The sequence below is a fragment of the Myxocyprinus asiaticus genome, chromosome 5 (genome assembly GCF_019703515.2).
Source record: "Myxocyprinus asiaticus isolate MX2 ecotype Aquarium Trade chromosome 5, UBuf_Myxa_2, whole genome shotgun sequence".
Taxonomy (NCBI): Eukaryota; Metazoa; Chordata; class Actinopteri; order Cypriniformes; family Catostomidae; genus Myxocyprinus; species Myxocyprinus asiaticus.
Genome location: NC_059348.1, coordinates 35,584,218 through 35,602,480, shown reverse-complemented (window position 1 = coordinate 35,602,480; position 18,263 = coordinate 35,584,218). Strand labels below are relative to the sequence as shown.

Genomic DNA, 18,263 nt, shown 5'->3' with positions numbered 1-18,263 from the left:
CTCCTTGTCTGCCATTGGACGAACAAACAGATGGTCATGCTATTGTTTAAACCAGTGTTGCTGGGCAGACTGGTTGGGACGCTCAAACAAACAGAGCAATGTTTTGGTAGAACCACGGAGCCACAGTGTTTATATTGTTCGGTGAAATCAACCTATGAATGGTTTACTTTCACCCTGTCTACACCCTGTCTATAATAGAACTCATTATAATAAATGATGCTGTCTACACTGGAAGCGTCCATTGCAATGTCCCTTTCTGTAAACGCATGTCCCTTTCCACTTTGTGCTGCACATGCTGGCGCTACTACTGCCAACAACACAAATAAACAGTTTAGAACATTCATGTCGACGCGTCCAGTGTTGACAGCCTCAAGCCATTGAGTTGTGTCAATGGACATCGGTGTAGACAGGGTGTTATAATTGTTTCTTCACATTAGGTTGGGATAGGAGGTATTTTTAACATAAAAAACACCTTTAAGATAAAGAACAAAATAAAACTCTCTTGATGTTGGTTGCTAGCATATCGTCGCTGTCTGATGAAAGGCATATACCTCCAAAAAAGATATTTTTCAAGAGCATGAAAAAACTCTTTTTCTCATAAACAATCTTACAAAATGAATCAGAAATAACATAATTAGTCACCTTTAGCACCACAAATAGAATTCTATCATTAAACATCTGTTAGTGAACTGTTTGATATTTTAATTGGACTTACAGTACATGGATTTTTGTTAGTGAACGTGGACATACATGGTTTTCTTGGGTTCATGGGTTCCGATGACACATGTTCAGTTACAGACTCAAGTCTAACTGTTTGTGTTCCCAGAACTCAGTTGGTAGAGAATTTATTTTGGGATATAATCTGAGCTTTCACTTACTATTTTAGATCGAACTCAGTTTTATGACTAGGATTTCTAGTCCAGTTGTTGAGTGGACAGTTCGGTTTCGAGACACATTTCCCAGAATGTGGAATTCTTTCACTCGTTTTCGCAAGGATGGATATCTATGGCTGGTATAGTCCACTATTTAAAGCCACCTGACATTGTGTGTGCATGTTGTCAGGGAAATCACAGAGCCAGCGTGATGTAGGCAATCTTCTCTACACTTCAGCCGGACAGCTGAGGTAAATTACTTGATGCTCTTCAAAACATAAGGGTGGGACATACGCGGTTTTGATGGGACACTTCTCAAGGCCAGTGGAGATCCTTGTTAAACAGATTGGTCATTTTGATGACCAATTCAAACAGTAGGAAGAGGTCATTCAGCACATTCTGTCTGTGGTAAAAAGTCAAAATTGGCAAAAGTGGAAATATGTGTTTTTCATCGGACAGCGATGATATGTTAAAGGCCCAGTTTTGTTGCTTCACCATGCTATTGTGATCAGAGAACAGCTGTGCGATGAGTTAGATAAGAAAAAAGAAGATAAAGGGATGGAAAGACAAAGGGATGGAAAGAAAGAAAATAAGATGGCAAAAAGGGAAAATTGGAGTGGTTAAAACTCCAAGGTGCAGCTACAGCTCAGGGAGGGAAGAGAGGTCTAGTAGAGAGAACAGGGAAGAGAGGGACAGAGAGGGAGGTATGCAGGGTGGAGGGGGTACTGACAGGGAGGCAACATAAGACGACAAGCCTTTTAACATCTGGGTAAGCACAGACGAGCGACCGTTCTGCAGCCTAATTATTAGAACATTCTTACTTAACTTAACCTCGCCACTAGACCATGACAGAGAAAGGGAGGGAGCAGGAACCAGAGCAGGACAGAGGGAGGGAGGGGGGTATTTTTGTTCGGATGACAATGTGGATCTCCTTAACTCTTCACCTGCCAGATACGAGTGACAATGATGTCTGCTTGACATCTTGAAGAAGAAACTTTCATGTGGCTGAAATATGGAGAAAGACTAGCATTTTTCAGTTTAAAATATGGTTCTCTCAAGTCAAAATAACTCCTTAAAGGAATAGTTCGCCTCAAAATGAAAATATTGTCATAATTTACTCACCCTCTTGTTACAAACCATGAATGAAACACAAAAAGAGATGTTAGACAGAATGTTAGCCTCAGTCACCATTTGCTTTCATTGCATCTTTTTTCCATACAATGAAACTGAATAGTGACTTCGATTGACCAATTTATCTAACATCTACTTTTTTCCTGTGGGAATAAGAAAGTAATACGGATTTGGATTCGGATTCGTAACAACAATAGGGTGAGTATATGATGACAGAATTTTCATTTTTGGGTAAACTATTCCTTTAAGGTAAAAACTGCACATATCCTCTTTTTACACTGTGTTTGACAATAACAGATTTCCATTATTAAGATGAATCCTGGTGTACTTGCGATTTACTACTTCCACTGCAACTGTTTCCAAAGTTTTCAATACATCCAAAAGAAAAACACACACAAACACACCACTGACATCTGCTTTCTGACAAAAAAAAAGAAAGAAAAAAGAAAAGGAAAAAAAGAGGCAAAAAACAACAACTGTGTGTTTTAACAGCTGTCAGTGCACACTGCTTTTTAGAGCTTCTGAAAGGGAAAAGACGGCGGAATAACTATACACTGACAGATCTGTGCGGCCCAATCGAAAAACATGAAAACAAGAATCAATCACACAGACAAAGTGGGGAGTGAGGAGAAAGAGAGAGAGAGAGAGACAGAGTGAGCAGGAGCAGGAAAAAAAGAGACAGAGAAAGAGCACCGGCAAATAATTAAAGGCTCGAGCCCAGTGGCTGACTGGCAACTACAAAGCCAGACAGAGACAGGGAGACGCAATGCAAAAAATAACTATACTAACACAATACGTCTCTGCTCAGCAGCCGTGTAAATTAAAGGACAAGTCCCCACCAGGTTTGCCACTGTAACAATATATCCTCAGGATTTCAGTTCAGGGAGGACATGGGAGAATCTTTTAACGTGTTGATGTGTGCTATAATCTGATATATATCGACCTGAGCAGAAATAATTTAAAGTTCAGGATGAGCACATAGAAATAGCAGCAGCTCCACAGGGAAGGATGGGTGGCCAGTGGACCTGCTTTAAGGCCTGATAGCCCAGGCGGCTCACTGCTAGGGTGGTGGGGGTAAAGCACGGAGCTGTCAACCACCCAGTTCCCCGTAAATCAGCGTGGATTTATGGAGACAGGCCCACATGGATCACGAGCTGGTCACATCAGGAAGGAAGCCCGTGTGGCTTTGCTCTGTTGTCTTAAGAATTTTTTCACTTTTTATTTCAGCAGCTCAGGAAGACAGCTGCAGTCTGCGTTTCAGCTCACAGCGCTGCTGATTGCTCATCCCCTGCCTTTTATTATTTTTTATCTTTCTTTCTTCTTGCTCTCCCCCATTCCTTTCTGTCTCTCCATCTATTACTTGCTCTCATGTCTTCTCTTTCTCACTAAGGGTCTGAAAATTAAAAACACAGGTTACACATTATTGGACTGCCTCTCTTTACGACACAGACATGTACGCACACCAGCTTTCCCTCTGGATGTAGTGCTGGAATAGCTGTCCTGGGTCAGGTTCAGTGCGCAACTCTGTCGCGCTAATGTGTGCAGGGAGAATGGCAAACAAATAGCCTCAGCTGTCACACACACACAAATGAACATGTCCACACTAACACAAAAACACTAAAGTCCCATGTATATACAGTGAGGTCCAAAAGTCTGATACCACTTGTGAAAATGCTTCTATTTCACATTTTTCAAATTTAACATGATCAATGTCACTAATTCGTTATTTGATTAGGGACCTAGAGGTAGTGCAAATGGTACAGATTTCAAATTTGCTTTACTTAATTGTGCTGCTTTACCATAATGCTTACTTTTTTCTTTTTTTTTTTCAGTTTTACATTAGACTTTGAATGCCATATTTTTAACATGGTCTCAGACTTTTTTGACCCCACCATACATACAAACAACAGCAAACTTACATATACAGTACACTGTAAACATTTTGTCAGTTAACCTAAAACATCTATTTCATATGGTCACATCTAAATGAACGTGTTTTTATTAAAGTCAAAGATATTATTCCATATTAATAAATGAACCCCCAATACATTAGGTTAAATCAAAATTTGAAAAAGTAATTTTCAAAGGTCAAATAATGTAGCTACATTAGGTAACAACTGCACTCTGTACAGTGTGTTTCCTTGCAAGCATAGCAAACTTCATGCTTGGATGCTCTAGGTGCGATGTATTGTAAATCTATAAGCAAAACCTGAGATATAAATACCCACAGGGTGAGGCTGTCATATTGCATGTATCTGCAGGAATTGTGTGTGTCATGATAGGACTTCATACTGTGGTTCAACAGCGTTGAGGCTGAGAATCACACTAGCTGCAGTACAGTGCAGATTTGGAGCTTAACACCCAGAGAAAGGACAGGGCTCCTGAAGTGACAGCCAGTACCATGGTACCCAGTCAAGGGGAACCCAATTTAAGTCTCTTCTAGAACACTGCTGGAAATTCAATTGCATTAGAGCCCTTGGTGGGCCTAAGGTTTAATCTAATTAGATTCAGCTTCAAAAGAGAGAGGAAGAGATTGAGAGAGGCAGAGAGTGAGAAAGCAAAACTGTCTACCACTCTCCAAATCGTTGTATTTTAAAACTCTCTATCTTCTCTCCACAGAGAGCAGACTGGGGTTTTCCTATCCCTTCCACCACTCTAATCCCCTCTCATTTCAGCAAAAGATGCCGCTGCTCTTATCTGATTGTATGAATGTCAGATTACAGCCCAATGAGAGACTTGGATTATACCTGGAATGGCCCTCGAGAGCCACTATCTGTGCTTGATATGAGTTGAAGGTGAAGGTGTTATAATCTGTCTACACAAATGGACCGGCACTGTATCGCTGCTTCCTGTACGGCTGGCAGTTCAAAAGCGCTACTGTGGAAGTCTTAAAGAGTGCTCTCAAATGAGACCCCCTCAGAGGGGAAATTCTAGATGAGATACTGGACACAGTTTCCTCTAGTCTGTCTCTCTTCCTCCCTCACACTCCTGCCTTCCTCCCTCGTTTCTTGCTGGGTGTCATTCATGGTCCTGCCAGCCTGCGTGCTGCTGTTTTCACCGGATCAGTCTCAGCTCACCGCCCTTTTCTCTCAAATGTTCGATCAAGGGCGCTTCCATCGCTCCCTCTCTCTCTCTCTCTTTCTGTCTCTCTCTTTCCTCAAAGTAAGAGAAGGGATGATTAAAGTGAATTCTAAATCTAAAAAAATCTTTTGAAAATGTTAAAGTTTAAACATTTTAAATTTTGAACATTTGAACATTTGAACATTTGGAATTTGAAGGTTAGAAAAAAAAAAAGGAAAAAAAAGCCAAGGCAGCAGACAGACACATAAACCAAGAAATATAAAATAAAGCTGGATAAAGAAAACAGGGAATAAAATGCACATCGTTCAGCAAGACCTGCAACTCTGCATTTAACAATGACCAGACACAGCAATGAGGCCCCACACACAGTCTCTACAAAGACATACACTTTTGCCTATGTACCGTATGTGTACTGTATGTGCATACTTAGCTACACGTTGGGGACAAAACTGTCCCCAAAAGTGAGCTAAATATGTCAAAAATAATTTCTAAAAAAAATTGTTGGGGTAGGGTTTGTGTGTATTAATTATAATTAGCTTTATATAAAAACAGTAGAGGTCTATGGCTGTGCCCATTTAGATAGCTAATTAAACGTGTGTATTTGTGTGTGTGGGCAGGTTTGCGATATCTTTTTTTTAGGTTACAAACTGGTAATTACAAGGGTATTATGCTATAAATGTGGTTTATGAGGACATTTCTAGTGTCCCCATAATTCAAATCACTTAAAAAACATACTAAACAATGTTTTATTGAAAATGTAAAAATGCAGAAAGTTTTTTTGTGAGGGTTAGGTTTAGGGGTACGGTTAGGGGATAGAATCTATAGTTTGTACAGTATAAAAATCATTATGTCTATGGAGAGTCCTCATAATGACAGCTGCACCAACATGTGTGTGTGTGTGTGCGCGCGCGCATGTGTGGGCTTCTACTCTGCAGAGGTCTTATGAATCTGTGCACACATTTCACATTTTCTCACCAACGCACATACACACTCTCTCACCAAAGAAAAAACTCCAATACATTTATGAGTTTTATCTGTGAAATATATCTGTTCTGTAGTGGCAGCAGGGCACACTCTCTAAACATTCCCAGCAGTATGACTTGTGACATGGGAAACACTTTCTACATTATAGGGATAACATTTCATGGCAAGAAATTTACGGGGTAAGCTGTGCTACAATATTTGTTGAAAAAACTTGTAAAGAAGTCAAGTTTTTAACTTGAAGCTTTGGTGGAATTTATTTTACTATTTGGGGTTTTGTTTCTAATAATTAACCTTATTAATTTAAAATTATTTTGGTAAAAGTGTAATTTGTTATTAAAAGCTGTTTCTTTTTCAGCTCAATTTATTTTCTATTTTTGTTATGTTCATTCCTTTAATAATTAAATCAGACCACAATTAACAAATACCAGCTCAGTGTCAGCTATTGTGATCTAATGTGAATATGAGACCCATTTAAGAGAGTAACTATAGCTTAGAAAGAATAACCAGCAAAAAGAAAAAAAGAAAAAAATCTTTGTTTGTTTGTGCAGTAAAACAAAAATGGAAGAAATGTGTGCAGTTCATCACTTGTGCAAAAAGGAATAAAAGTGTTTTGGGATCTCAAAGCCTCTTAAGTAGCTAATGTGATTTAAGATAGTTCCAATGTTTTGTGTCATGTTAAAAGTGCACTTTGTTTCAAATGTAAAAGAGTACTCACAGCGCTCAATGCGATCCTCTGGGCTGGACGAGGTCTCCCGGTCTGACAGCAGGCCTGACACTGCAAAGATCTTCTTCCCAGCGTCTTCCACAGCTTTGAGAGCACTAGGCGAACTGGAGGGAATCTGAGAACCACCAAAGTCATACTCTTTCCCTTCCGCATCTGAGTAGCGCAGGTGCGGTGAGGCCTCTGCCTCTAGGCAGCCCTTTAGCCGCTTGGCTGGGGTGAAGGCAGACTGGTATCCCACCCCTGTTCCATCACGGTCCTCAGGAGGAGAGGCAAAGGGCCGGAAGGCCCCAACACCGCTGTGGTTAAGCATGCTTATGGGGGAGCAGTCCAGATTGGGTGGGGCAAACTGGTGGTGGAGGTGTAGGAGAGATGGAGGGAAATCCCTGTTGGGGAAGCCTGGCGGTACAGCGCCCTGCCTATGGTACAAGGAGGCAAAGGTGTAGGAACCGTTGTTGAAGGGGAGGTGAACGTCCTTCTCCACAGACACTGGCACACCAAACGGGCGAGGCTGCTGACAGGGGATGGAGGCGTCACGGCTGGCCTCCGCTGTCGATGCTAGCACCATTAGTGCTGGGGATGCTAATGGGTTGGGCAGGTAGGAGGAGCTCTCCATTTTGAAAGCTGCCCGGTGCAAGTCCATTTTGGTGATTGGGCTGGGGTTGGGCAGAGGTGGGGTTAGGGGTGAGAGCAGAGGGGTGTGGGGAAGGGGTGGAGAGAACAGAGACAGGGTAAAGGGTATGGGCAGAATGGTGCAAACTGTTCCGTTGTCAATTCTCTCTCAGAATTGGGTTCGCCGGAAGGAGTTTGGATCGCTCTCACTGATGGCTCATCTTCAATGGTCCTGCACCTAAAGAAAGTTGAACAGAGCAGGAGTTACATACCACTTCAAAAAACACTCAGAAACTCCTACCTACTTTTCCCTCTCCAAAAAAGAAAGTTTCTTTCTGCAGATCTGAGGTTCAGATCACATATAAGCCTCTTACTCCATCTCCCTGTCTGTGGAGCAGAACGGCGTCTGAGGCAGATAAGAGCAGCGTGCTGATCAGATAAAAGTGCAGCCTTGCTCGTGTGAACACTCTGGTCCTCTGCCTCCGATGGGATTCTTATACTGATATCATATCAGCCTGCCATCTGCACAGGAAATTTGACTGAATGAATAAATTAGCCACACTTCACCCCTTGACCCCTGCTGCAGCCAAACAGCCCAAGAAGCCCGGGAGAATAGCATCCACTCATTGGCAAAAGTGTGAGTAGATTTAATAAGAAGCGTTTTAGAGAATCTGTGTCTATTTGTGTGCGTATGTGTGAGTCTGTCTGTCTGTCATTCAAAACTCCCTTGAGAGTGACCCGAAAGCGATCTTCTATTACAAGTTAAATGGACACTTAAATTACCGGTACATGAAATTCACAAATGAGCGTAATGCTTAATATTAATATATTATTAATAGGTAAAAAAAAAAAAAAAAAAAAAAATACATACAATTTATACAATCCAATTTCATTATCAAAAGAGCATTTAAAAGAGTTAAAATAATGTAAACACTCTTTTTGAGAGTATAAAGAGGAAATATGTATAGGAGCAGGTAGGGAAAACAGAATTGTATCCATGCATCTGAAGAACAGTCTTCCAATTCAGAGTAATTCAAATGGATGGGCCTTTAGACTTGTGTCATGGTGAGGCCATTTCAAATGCCACACAGAATATCAGACGGCATCAGAGGAACTCCAGGGGAATTTATCAGGGCATTTTTACAGATATCAGCTGTCCAGAACACTCTTTGAAATCAATTTTAAAATTCGATCTGCACACACACACACACACACACACACACACACACACACACACACACAGTGTCCCAGTAAAAAGAGCTTTACATTATCACATACATGGCAGGGGAATGTGTGCTGTTTCCTGTCTGTAGAAAACGGGTTACACTACACCGCTTGATGCTGGCGGGAAGCCCAAGATTCGCATTACATTTCTTCTTCTCTCCCAATCTAGCTGGGAAAATAGCACCTTGAAAATGTACCAATATCATTTTTTTTTCTGTCCCTCACTCCTCAGGTCTTCGCCTCTGTATCGTATCTCTTTCCTCAGATAACCTCTAAAAAATGAGTGCGGGTGGGTGTTGATAGCAAGGTAATACAGTGATAAGTACCTGGATATTTCAATTTTATTATCATTACCATCAGCACAGTCAGGCATTGTGAAACTGACAATCCAATAAAAGGACATAGGATATCCCCCAATGACGCACACGAGAGAGAGAGAGAGAGAGAGAAGTCGAATAACTAGGCTAAGTGTTGTACAGATGTACTAATCATTTCGGTGACTGCGGCCGGTCTGCCTGGTGCCCCAGCTAAACACACGCACAAAAGCATGCACAAACTGAGCAGCCAGTGTCCCAGAGCAACCGGAGAGAGCAGTGAGTCAGCCTGACACACACTGACACGCCAGAAAGAGTGTGTGTGCGGGCAAGAGAAAGAGAGAGTGTGAAAGGTCGTAAGGGGGGTAGTACCACAACATCCAACACAACTCTTGTATTTCTCTCCTCTCTGATGCTTTTTAATTCTAAGCAAAATGCACAGCAGATCCAAGAAACCATTTTAAATGTCCCAAAATAAAATCCTCCATTACAGACAGTTCAGCGTGGAAAAGTATTTAATCATCTCTATCTGTTTCACAAACATTATTAGAAAATAAAGAGTCTTAGAATTATTAATCTTATTATAATAAAATAACTCTGCAAGAAACATATTTGTCATAGAACCTCACAATAAAATTGAGATTGATTAACCAGGGGGAAATATAAATAGTGTATACAGCTCTGGAAAAATTTAAGAGAGCACTGCAAAAATCAGTTTCTCTGGATTTACTATTTATAGGTATGTGTTTGAGTAAAATGACATTTTTGTTTTTTATTCTATAAAGTACTGACAACATTTCTCCCAAATTCCAAATAAAAATATTGTCATTTAGAGCATTTATTTGCAGAAAATCACAACTGGTCAAAATAACAAAAAAGATGCCGTGTTTTCAGACCTCGAATAATGCAACGATAACAAGTTCATATTCATTTTTAAACAACACAATGCTAAAGTTTTAACTTAGGAATAGTTCAGAAATCAATATTTGGGGGAATAATCCTGATTTTCAATCACAGCTTTCATGCATCTTGGCATACTCTCTGCCAGTCTTTCACACTGCTGTTGGGTGACATTATGCCACTCCTGGCACAAAAATTTGAGCAGCTCGGTTTTGTTTGATGGCTTGTGGCCATCCATTTTCCTCTTGATCACATTCCAGAGGTTTTCAATGGGGCTCAGGTCTGGAGATTGGACTGGACATGACAGGGTCTTGATCTGGTGGTCCTCCATCCACACCTTAATTGACCTGGCTGTGTGGCATGGAGCATTGTCCTGCTGGAAAAACCAGTTGTCATTTTCTGCGAATAAATGCTCTAAATGACAATATTTTTATTTGGAATTTAAGATAAGTGTTGTCAGTACTTTATAGAATAAAACAAATGTTCATTTTACTCAGACACATACCTATAAATAGTAAATCCAGAGAAACTGATAATTTTGCAGTGGTCTCTTAATTTTTTCCAGAGCTCTAGCTCTCTCTCTCTCTCTCTCTCTCTCTCTCTCTCTCTCTCTCTCTCTCTATAGAGAGAGAGAGAGAGAGAGAGAGAGAGAGAGTGATATAAATTCAGTGACAGATTTCTTTAGTTTATATATATATATGTGTGTGTGTGTGTGTATGTGTGATATATATATATATATATATATATATATATATATATATATATATATATATATATATATATATATATATATATATATATATATATATATATATATATATATATATATATATATATATATATACATACACACACACACACACACACACACACACATATATATATAAACTAAATAAATCTGTCACTGAATTTTTTGATAAATCTAGAATTGTATTTTCCTTTCCAAATTACATTGTTATGATATTGCACTGTCAGTTATGGTGACAATGTCTTCTCTCTCAGAAAGTTAGTGATGTAAGGAATCAGAAAGGACATCTGCAAGATACAAAGACAAATAAGAAGTTGTCAACAATACATTTGCTTGCCGCAGCTCTGGGAAAGATTGCAAATGAATCCAATTTCATAGAAAACAAACAATAGCCAGATTTGACTGCTGAGAGAAAATGCAACAAGTTTCGGCAGAGGGGTGTCATTCAAACTGCAGCTCCTGCTCCTCTGCCTGTCTGTCAGTATATTTAGATTGCTGACAACCGTGAAAGTGCCACTCTTACATTTTATTACAGGACAGGGTAGACACTGTCATTCTATACTCTCAGAAAGCACACACAAACTTAAACCCACACATCTCTACCTCACTGAGCAAGTCAGCACACCATCTGAAAAGACAAAAATGGCAACAGTTACAAGAATGTGCACAACTAAAGGATTTTATGCTAATTACTTCCCCAAATTAAGCCATGCCAGTGATTTTCCACGCTTTTTTAACTTCCACTGAAATGCTTCCAGCACTGTCAAAAAATATGATGTGGTATGAAGGCTGTTATGTATGCAGCTGCTAAAATGGAGAGCCCTCAAACGATGTTGCAGGAAATAACATAGTGTGGAGCACATTTTAACTACTTTGCTCTTGAAAACTTCCCAAACGCCACTGTCTGAAGGGTCTTAAGAGCACTCCAACTCATTATGTTTTTTAATCATCCTGAAGGGTAAACTTATGTTTATCCACAACTGGCTTCTTGAGTGTCCACTTGAAATGGCTGCTGTCACGTAGACATAAACATGGTACTCCATCCTCCCCTCAGCTTGTCAATCAGGGAGCGTGTGGAGGGTAAAGGTGGTGTGTGTATCGCTTGGGCTGCACTTGCATGGACAGCTCACTCAGTATTCCAAAGGAAGCACTTTTGAACCAAAAACAGAGGACTGTCGATATTATTGAAAATACATTCATTCACCATCGGCTGGCCTGCAACTTAGGACCACACAGATAATATATCCTGCTGAATTAGGATCAAAGCCCTCGCAATATGAAATCTAACACAGAACAATTCAATAATGTGCAGCAGCTGCAGTGTGAGACATAAAGAGATGAACGCCCGCATTCTGAAGACACGAAAGTGAGATTTAATGACAGAGTGAGAACGCAGTGAAGCATAATGGCACTTGGACATACAGCTAACTAAATCAATAATGATAGTACAAGCTGTGCCTCAACACTCCAGTTCACTATCAACAAATAAATTCCCCACAGTGTATGACACACAATAAAACCCAGCAATAAATAGTGGTAATCAATCACTGCTTTATTGGATCTTATCTTCTGCATAAGTCTACCAAGGCCCTGCCTCTAAACTTTCGGAATTTTTTTTTTTTCCAGACAAAATTTGCACAATTTACTCTCAGATAAAAAAAAAAAAAAAAGCGCCATCCAGCACGAGCTGTCAGAGTAAGTGAGGATTTGCTTTTCAAATAGAGATTTGCGGCGGGCATCGGGGAACATTGATTCATTGTGAACAAAATGATTTTCAAAGTTTCCTGTCCTGCCTGCCCTAGTCATTTCAGGGGCTGATGGACTGTTTGTCTCATCCCACCCACCTGAGCCAAGTAATTCCTCACTAAGCCCAGATTATTTGCAAGGTGTCTGGATCCTCGGTGCTTCGAGCCAGCACTGGACTGCAAAGAAGCCACACCACCCCCACCCCACCGTCCCTTACAGCTGTCCACTGCTGCCTGCCACTCTGTACTGAGACAGAGAGAGGGAGAGACTTTACATTGTTTTGATTTCATCTGGTTTGAACACTGGTGAGCACACTGTTAGCCAACCAGAGGCTCGTCAATAATAGATAACGAAGCACAATGAAAAAGCAGCCTGCCACAAAAGCTCCGAACAATAACTTGTTGGCCAGCCAGTCGTATATAACACAACATTAATTTAACTAGCACGGTCAGTCTCTTATTCCAAAATCTGTTCCACAACATATGGATGGTGCATTTTAATACCTTGTCTACAAAGTATGAAAATAAAATTAATTGCATGCACATCCTTCAATGTTTCTCTCAACATTCTTATTTGTTAAACAAAGGAACCCATTAAAGTGTGCATGCCGGTAGACTTAAGTCTAAACTATTAATAAGTAAATAACATTTCCAAATATCTCCAATGGTGAGATGAGCTCTGTCTCACTCATCGTCTAATGTTCTGTGGGAAGACAACAAGCAACACCGGGACAAGCAAACAGATATATGCCTCTTATTGATCCCAGGCAAATGCACTGGTAATTCCTTGTGGGAGAGGGTGTAAAATGAACTTATTCTACAGCACTAAAACTCACATCCAAATAATGGACAGGTGGGTAAATCAAAAAGGACAAATTACAAAAAGCTGTTGTTGACTACAGTGCAGTATCTCTATCAGCTCAGCATTTTGCATTTAAACAGTCTTTTAAAGAGATCTCACTGCATGAAATATACAGTGAGAGTTTTGACTTTATTTGTGATATATAAAGATTTTGTCTTCATTTTCATTTCAGCTTTTTATTTTTATTTTTTTTTGGAGAAAAAAAGACATATATATATATATATATATATATATATATATATATATATATATATATATATATATATATTATGCTCTATGCTCTTCAAAATAAAAAGAATGTGCTTGGCCAACGCCCCATTGTGTCACAGCAAAACATGAAGCCAAAGAAATAATAAAACTGTATATAAGGTTATTATGAGTCAATTTAATATAGTAGTAATCAATTAATTAAATGTAAACAGACATGGTAAAAACAATGTATGAGTAGTTTAAACCGACGAAAAACATTACTTGCAGACTGATTATAAAAACAAAAAAGAATAGCATGTCATGACCAGAATACAAAAGTAATATAATACTTAATAATAACAATCACAAAAATATATTTAAATAGACAAGCTAATAAGTGAAGACGAAAGCAATCATCAGTATTCAAAACCTCAGAGTATCACAAGATTTAATACAAAGGCATTACTGCGGTTGGGGCGGTTTACCTAACAAACAAAGTATCTCACTCACCATAAAATTTCAAATGTTCCGCCTCGAGACTGAATAAAAAGGTACATGAATAGGCGTGTCTGCACGCTTCAAAACATAATGGAAGGGGACATGGTGAAGTTAGGCAATCCAAGGACTACACCTGATCATTTTCATCAATGTACAGCCGTCCAAACACTTGTCACACAAGCGCATCTAAATATTTCTGAAGCGACTTCAGGTTTCCGATGGTTTCCAAAGAATCCTTCAGAGGACACGGCCTTTCGCTATACCCAAACAGTATTTGTAGATTATTTTAATTGCATCCCATCCCACCATCTGCATGACAAATGAGCTTTCAGTGAAGTGTTTATTAGCACGTGAAAACATAAACATGCGCGAGGGAGGGTGGATATGAGTCAACGGGGTTAATTCTGGCTTAATTTGTTGGGAATAGCACGCTTGCCGATAACAAAAAGGTAATCTAGCCGGTGCATTTGAGAAATGTGATCTTATATACTTTCGATGCGCCGTGTCTGATGGATTTGTGTATAGAACCCAGACCAGTAAGAATTTTTCACAGTAAGAGTTGGAGCAACAACACTAAGTCTTGCCGTTTACGCCCTCGCTCTCTATGGGAAGGATGCTCTCCCCTTCTCCTAATTATTAACAAGAATAAAAATGTTTGATTCCGCCTGCTCGCTCTCTGAATTTATTTTATTTATTTTTTTATTTTATTTTTAAATTCCACGCAGGGCACAAATCCAGATTAAAAGAACTCTGGCCATTGATCCGGCCACTGGAATCGACATTAATTTTAGTTCACTTCTCACTTTGCAAGGGGATCAATGAGAAGCAATAACAACTGACATCGGGGCTGAAAAGGATAGAAAAGAAGAGGCCGGGCTGAAAATCGAAACGCTGACGAATAAATCATCTGTTACTTTTCTTTCATCCTACTCGTGTGTTGTCTGTCTCACCGGCTCCAGCCATCGGGACTAGACCCCAACTCTTGTGTCAGATAATTTGAGGCAAGCAAAATAAATGTGCGCCTTTATAAGATCAAATCAGATGGAATTAAATGAATTGCACTTTTAGAATGGTATAGGCTGGTTGCAAGAGTGCAACAGGGTGCCATGTTTTAATTGTTGTTTTTAAAATTAATTAATTGGATAAAGTTGTTTAAAAAAAAAAAACGTGTTGTTTTAAAATCGATAGAAATAAGACTCAAATTTGCTTAAATTATAGACACTAATATATATATATATATATATATATATATATATATATATATATATATATATATATATATATTTCTAATATAGAATCGCAGTCTTTATATAGAGGGTTTGCATAGGACATAATGTAAATTAATAACATATTAACATGAACTTGTTTTAAGAAAATGCAGTAGATTTCACAAGACTCCTCCTAATCCCGCAGTCCATTTTAGTATCACTTTATTTCATTTAACACTCCGGAAATATCAGTTAACACATTTATCTTAGAAGACACTGTAACCTTTTGAGGACGATAATTTCATATTTTCGAGATTAAAAACGTAACACATTTTATGTTATTTAAATATCTAAGTGGCCATCCAACATGGTCCAATAAAATTATTAAGTGTAATAATAAAGATTCATGACTAAAATCTATAATTAATTATAGAGGAAATTAAGCGTGTAATCTTGAAAAATGATTCTGCTTGTATCCCTGTCTGAATGAAAGCGCGCGTAAAATAAAGTGCGTTCCTGTCCTGTAGAAGCATTTCAAAATAAAAGAGTAAAACATAATAAACAGTCTGAAGCACTACACTTCTGTATCATTATTTTTGAGACTATAAATAATAATAATAATAGGCCAAATAACAGTAATAATAATAGCCTAATAATAACAATAATATAGCCAACTAAATTATAAAACGAATCATCACAGTAGACTAGGCCTATTCACAATTGTAAACTGTTTAATAGTGTCCTGTTTACTAAGGACATACATTAATGAGCTAATAAGCTCTTATTTTCAAATGTAAATTCAAAATTCATGAACTAAAACTGTTAAATGTATTATGCTATTTATTAAATAACAAATGTAATCTGTGATTACAAATATTAATAATTGATGTGACTGTGCATCTAAAAAGAAAAAGCAGCTGATGTGTTGCTCTTCCCTATCACTTGACTAAAATGATTAAATGGATGAAATAAATCTATTAATGTAAATATACTATTACGCAAAAGGCTTCCCAAGTTTTGCCTAATATGTTTGATTTAAAGACAAATGTTTTTATCGTCTTTGCTTGTTTGTATATTTTCCAATAAAACATTGTTTATTTTTTGTTAATCATTTATTAAATGTAATTATTTGACTAAACATAACGCATTTAAGATTTATTATTATTATTATTTAATTAATAAAAATATAGCAAGTAACGGCCCCTTTGTTGTACATTTTTTTATTTTTTTTTTTATAATTATTTTTTAGATTAGATACACTAAAGGATAAGTCTGAAAACTTTGCTTAGGATTTTCCTTGGAATTAACAAATTATGAGTAAAGGGGAAACACTCCAGTCGGTGCTGTGTAAATTGTAGTGACCCATACAAAACAGGTGTTTCCTTGCACCATGTTTCCTTACTGCATGGATTTGATACATTTTCCTCATAAGTGCTGTCGAACTTGCCCTATGCAGGCCTCTAGTTTTCCTATTTAAGAACGATTGTTGACAGATTCATTTAAAACGAAACATTTCTTTTTCAATTAGCACACATGGACACGAAGAGAGAAAAACAGAGAGTGTTACGCGGGCCAACAGTCTATTGTGGTTTCAGTACAAAATATTAATTATCCGCAACATTGGTCTCTTGCGCATTCATTCCCGGTCTGATTACAGACTATAAATGGACAGAGGACTATAAACGGAATAGTAAAATCTCCACTCACAGTAGTTCTCACGTCCACCAGTCACAAATGAGTTGGGAGTCTGTGGGAGTGTAACAGAACTAACCAAGCAGTTGGTTTTAAAGCATCCGTAGACTGAGCTCGTCTGCTCTTAACGTTTAGTTATTAAAATAAACCACCAAACATCACATGCAACCGTGTTATTTTCATGGGTGGCCGCAGACACACGAACAACACCACAGGCTTCATTAGAACAGTTTTACATTGCTCCTCCATCTTTCAGTTCTGTCAACTTAAACATTGGTATTTCAATGACTTCTGCAAGCTGCCACGAAACGCGCGATTTCAAGACGAAGGAAGAATAGCAGCCTTTGTTTACAAACTTTGTCGGCATTTTTGAAAGACTACGCCATGTCATTTTATTATAGTTTAGAGCAGTTACACTCTCAAATCAATGTCTGTAGCCTATACATTACAGTTAGTCACCCACGGGGTCAATCGTGCAATTTTAGTAAACTGAGGTAAAAGTCCAACCAAAGTAAGCAGCTGAAATGTTTTAGGAGTTCAGTAACTCTTTCTCACTAAAAGCGGCACTGCTCCATAAAGACAGTCACTAAAGTAATTGCTGCAATCAAGCCATTAAGCGCGAAAGAAACATATCTGTTCGAGATCTATTGATATGACACAGGGATTCATAAAGTTGCGCATATTTACCTTGTGCTTAACTCTATTTCCATAAAAATAAAAAAAGACAGATAGCAATAACAACAATGTAATGCTATCCTGGAGCATGGGTCGGCCGCGCTAGATAAATGAGGCTCGCGGTCACTCATTATTAAACAGTTAGATAAAAGTAGATTTCTTCACAGATACATGAACACATTGGACGCGGGCAAGTTCCCGTTACACCACAAAACAATCTCTGTCAAGACATTCGAAGCACTTACGTTGTTTAAAAATCCTTTTGAAGGCTTGAGCTGTCCTTTTATCCCCACAACCGAAACTTTTCAAAAGAGCCGAGCGAAAGCACCGGAAATCACCCCGCGAAGCATGAGAAGCGAGGTTGAGTCGCACCTCGCGGAAAGAATGCGAGTCGGTCGCTGCGCGTGAGACTGAGTTCCCGGGTCGTGGCGCGTGTTGAAAGTTGCTTGTACCGATGAGAGCGAGTGTGCGTTTAGCGGCAAAGAAGAGACGATAGGCAGAGATTGGATATCAGAGGTGGATACAGTGTTGGAGGTGCAGTGCTGCCGCTCAGCGCCAGGTTCGCTCATTGACTGACATTCATCTCTCCTCCTTGCGGAGACCCTGACCCCCCTCTCCACGCTTTCGTGGGGGATCTCGTGGGCTGTTTTGTGAGCACGGAATGAATTATCCGCTCTCTTCACCATTTAGAAGACCAAGAAAATGAAGTCCACGGCAAAACAAAAGACGTTTCGACAATATGCGGGGAGATAGGTGAGTCTGTGTTGCCTGAACGGGATTTTTCGCGTGTAATAATTCACAGTATAA

At 39.0% G+C, this 18,263-nt stretch overlaps 1 protein-coding gene across 7 annotated transcripts in view; it reads right to left on the bottom strand.

Annotated features, from left to right (window-relative positions):
• The window catches only part of rnf220a (ring finger protein 220a), a 171,103-nt gene extending 153,095 nt beyond the window's left edge, over positions 1-18,008 (bottom strand). For 3 of the 7 annotated variants that reach the window (XM_051699180.1, XM_051699181.1, XM_051699184.1), the window contains exons 1-2: positions 17,702-18,008; positions 6,784-7,639 (exon numbers count right to left, since the gene is read on the bottom strand). In XM_051699180.1, coding sequence (XP_051555140.1) covers positions 6,784-7,432 — 649 coding nt within the window. In that variant the 5' untranslated portion in view covers positions 7,433-7,639; positions 17,702-18,008. The remainder of the gene's footprint in view (positions 1-6,783; positions 7,640-17,701) is intronic. The other 4 variants (XM_051699183.1, XM_051699185.1, XM_051699179.1 and 1 more) reach the window with 3 other exon arrangements.
• Positions 18,009-18,263: the final 255 nt, after the last annotated feature.